Raw genomic sequence first — 2,978 nt, 5'->3', positions numbered from 1 at the left:
GAAATATATAACCATGCCAAATCCTCGACCTAACTTTAATATGTCTAACACTACAAACATTTATATATGGACTAGAAAACAGCAATACGTATCTGTTACGCTGAAAGTCGTTGTAGAGTAATGATCATGTAGATTTTCAGAATAACATCAGATTCGATCAGGATATTATCACAATAACACCTCTTTGATAAATTTGAATTCATTAAAGGGACTGTCAACCACAACGACGAAGAAAAGAAAAGTTGTAAAATACCGTATTTTTTACAGTTATTAGTTTATATTGATTAAAATATCACGACTGGTATATTACATTACTTGAACAAAGTTGTTAAGTTTTCATATTATTTGTAAATTCGGTAATAAATTTTCCTGGGTATGTCTACCAAGTATCTACCAGTTCACTGTCAATAACGCCAGTAGATTGATCATCATCGTCACGTGGTAAACCCAGGAATGCAATTTGTGCATGCGTAGTGAATTGTTTATATTTTATATATAAAATGATCAATCTACTTGCATTATTTATAGTGTGTGTATCGTTATGTCACCTATTTTCGCGATGTACTTTCGATTTTACATCGTGAACAATTTATTATCGAAGATACTGAAAATATGAACTTTTTTCAAGTAATGTAATGAACGAGTCGTGCTATTTTAATCAATATAAACTACCAATTGTAAAAAAACACGGTATTTTAAAACTTTTCTTTTTTCGTCATTCGTGGTTGACAGTCCCTTTAAAGAAACAAGTTTATTGTACTTCGTTATGGTCGATAACAGGAATTTTAAAGGGGCACACTTATAGACAAACAAACGTTGTAATCCAGATCTCCACAGCTATGCAAATATCTCAGTGTGCAAACAACGCTGACCCAATTTATCAACCAATGGCAGTTTCTTTTAAATAATAACGTTTGAAAAAGTACATGACCTTGAAAGGATTTTAAAAAATATCAGCTTAGTAGGTTTTCCAAAATCTAGCATATACCGGACTACGCCCTGACGTTTCTATGTCTATCGTTCGTAATGAATATTAACTTACAATATTATCTTATGTTCGCTTGTGAAAATCAAGTATTAATGCATTTGTACCAGAATATAAATGGTTTTTTTTACAAATTCTAGCCGATTCCTTAGTAAGTCAATAAAAATTTATTCTCAATTCACAGCTGGGGAATAGTTAAAAAACAAATTATTGTAATTTTTGGTTTATATTTAAGAATTATTTATATATGAATTGAATGATTATGGCAAGTAATAATCTGTAAAACTCCGCATTTGCGCTTACTTGGCATTACATAATAAACGTTTTATCGCGAAATTGTTTGTCGGAGTAGCTCCTCGAAGACCACGAGTGGGTGCAATTGTGACTGCATTATTGTGTTACTTGAAGTTATAATTGTATAACTTAGACTTGCATTAAGTTCGGATAAAATATAAAATCAGGTGTTAAAAGACACATTTCGAAGCTAAATGTAGACGGAAACAAAAGTTGCAAAGCAAGTTTTCGTTTTGGACCATGTTTAATGTATTATTGAATAATAATGATGACTACATAGTTGTAAATAGTTTATTTTTGAAAACAGAGTCAATCGCTATGGTATTAATTTATTGAACAATAATATACAACTAAAAAGGTTTAGTCTTGTATTATAAACTATTCACATCGTTAAACGATTACAAGCTGTTATGATCTACCGGTTCGTCCAGTTCAATAAATGTGACAAATGTTCATGACGTGTACACATTGTAAATATGAATATTTTCCGCACTAAACGATAGCAATATTTAAAAAAAATTGTTGACGTAAAGCATTCTTAGCGTAGAGACCGTTACATTCTGCACGCATCTGCTCAACATCCATTTCTGAGCTAAATGGACATCACGAGTCGTATTCTTCTGTCTGTTCATCATCTCCTTCCAAACACTCAATCACGGTTCTACATATCGGGCAGGTTATGTTTTCCTAGAAATAAAGAAACATCGTAAGGTCAATTTCTTTACCAGAGAAACGTTAAAGATGTAAACTACTGGTTTAAATTAGCGCTAAAATAAAACAACTGACGTCCATGCAGGAGTTAAATTATATAAATGAAGATATGTCTTGTCGATAAAGCTATCAAAGTTGCGAAAAAAAGTCAAAAGACGTAATTTAAAGTTCGAGTTGAAACGTTTTTATTTTTTATCGCCTTTGGTCCGTCGCACGTCATTTGTAAATATGTCATGCAAACTAGACAAACATCCCCTAGACAGGTGGATAGATTATCATGAAACCTCGCAAAAATGGTCCTCGTGTGAACCTCTTTCAAATTGTTAAATTCATTCCGGTTTTATGTAGGTCACAAGTGTAAACAAATCATATAATTAAATGAAAACTCTTCTCTGGACTTGCAAGGGTCACGGGTTAAATAATTAGTGTGTAACATCTGGAAGTGTAACAAGGGCTATAAAGTTTGTTCACAGTCCTTGTGGTCAAAAGCGGCTACGACTCGCAGGTAACATTCTTTTAGAATTGTACAGTTAATAACTTAAACATTTTTCTTTTTTTAAACGACAATAACCAAGGCTTTAACAGTGGTTGTAGACATCGTATATAAGTTACTTAGTTTGATAAAACCATGCCCCAACAGAATGAAAACTTGCCATGCCACAGGGTTCACACAATCTCTATAGACTTTCATAGTAAATAATCTCCATTACTCCAAGAGCTTAATAATTATTAAGTAGCATATTAAGATAGTTATCCTAAACAAAAATGGTTCAAATCATGTCAGGGGATGGATGTGGAAGGGGTAAAAAATATATTTTCCCCCAAAAGTAGTAGCACTTAACCTGTGGAAAGACTTGTTTACCTCACCTGTTGGTTTTGTTACCAAGAGTTTACTGAAATTCGTTGGATTACCTCATCACTTGTTAATATACCAATACAAATGTATGCTGATATGTCACACTTTAATAGCGAACTGTCTACGACTCAC

The 2,978-nt window shown here is 32.6% G+C and overlaps 1 protein-coding gene across 1 annotated transcript in view; it reads right to left on the bottom strand.

Moving 5' to 3' along the window:
- Window positions 1-1,805: 1,805 nt before the first annotated feature.
- Window positions 1,806-2,978, bottom strand: part of LOC127869470 (uncharacterized) — a 4,102-nt gene continuing 2,929 nt past the window's right edge. The window contains exon 4 of the mRNA XM_052412081.1: window positions 1,806-1,966. Coding sequence (XP_052268041.1) covers window positions 1,883-1,966 — 84 coding nt within the window. The 3' untranslated portion in view covers window positions 1,806-1,882. The remainder of the gene's footprint in view (window positions 1,967-2,978) is intronic.

This window comes from Dreissena polymorpha, chromosome 2 (assembly GCF_020536995.1).
Source record: "Dreissena polymorpha isolate Duluth1 chromosome 2, UMN_Dpol_1.0, whole genome shotgun sequence".
Classification (NCBI taxonomy): Eukaryota; Metazoa; Mollusca; class Bivalvia; order Myida; family Dreissenidae; genus Dreissena; species Dreissena polymorpha.
The sequence above is the reverse complement of the archived record's forward strand: the minus strand, read 5'-3'. Positions and strand labels throughout refer to the sequence as shown.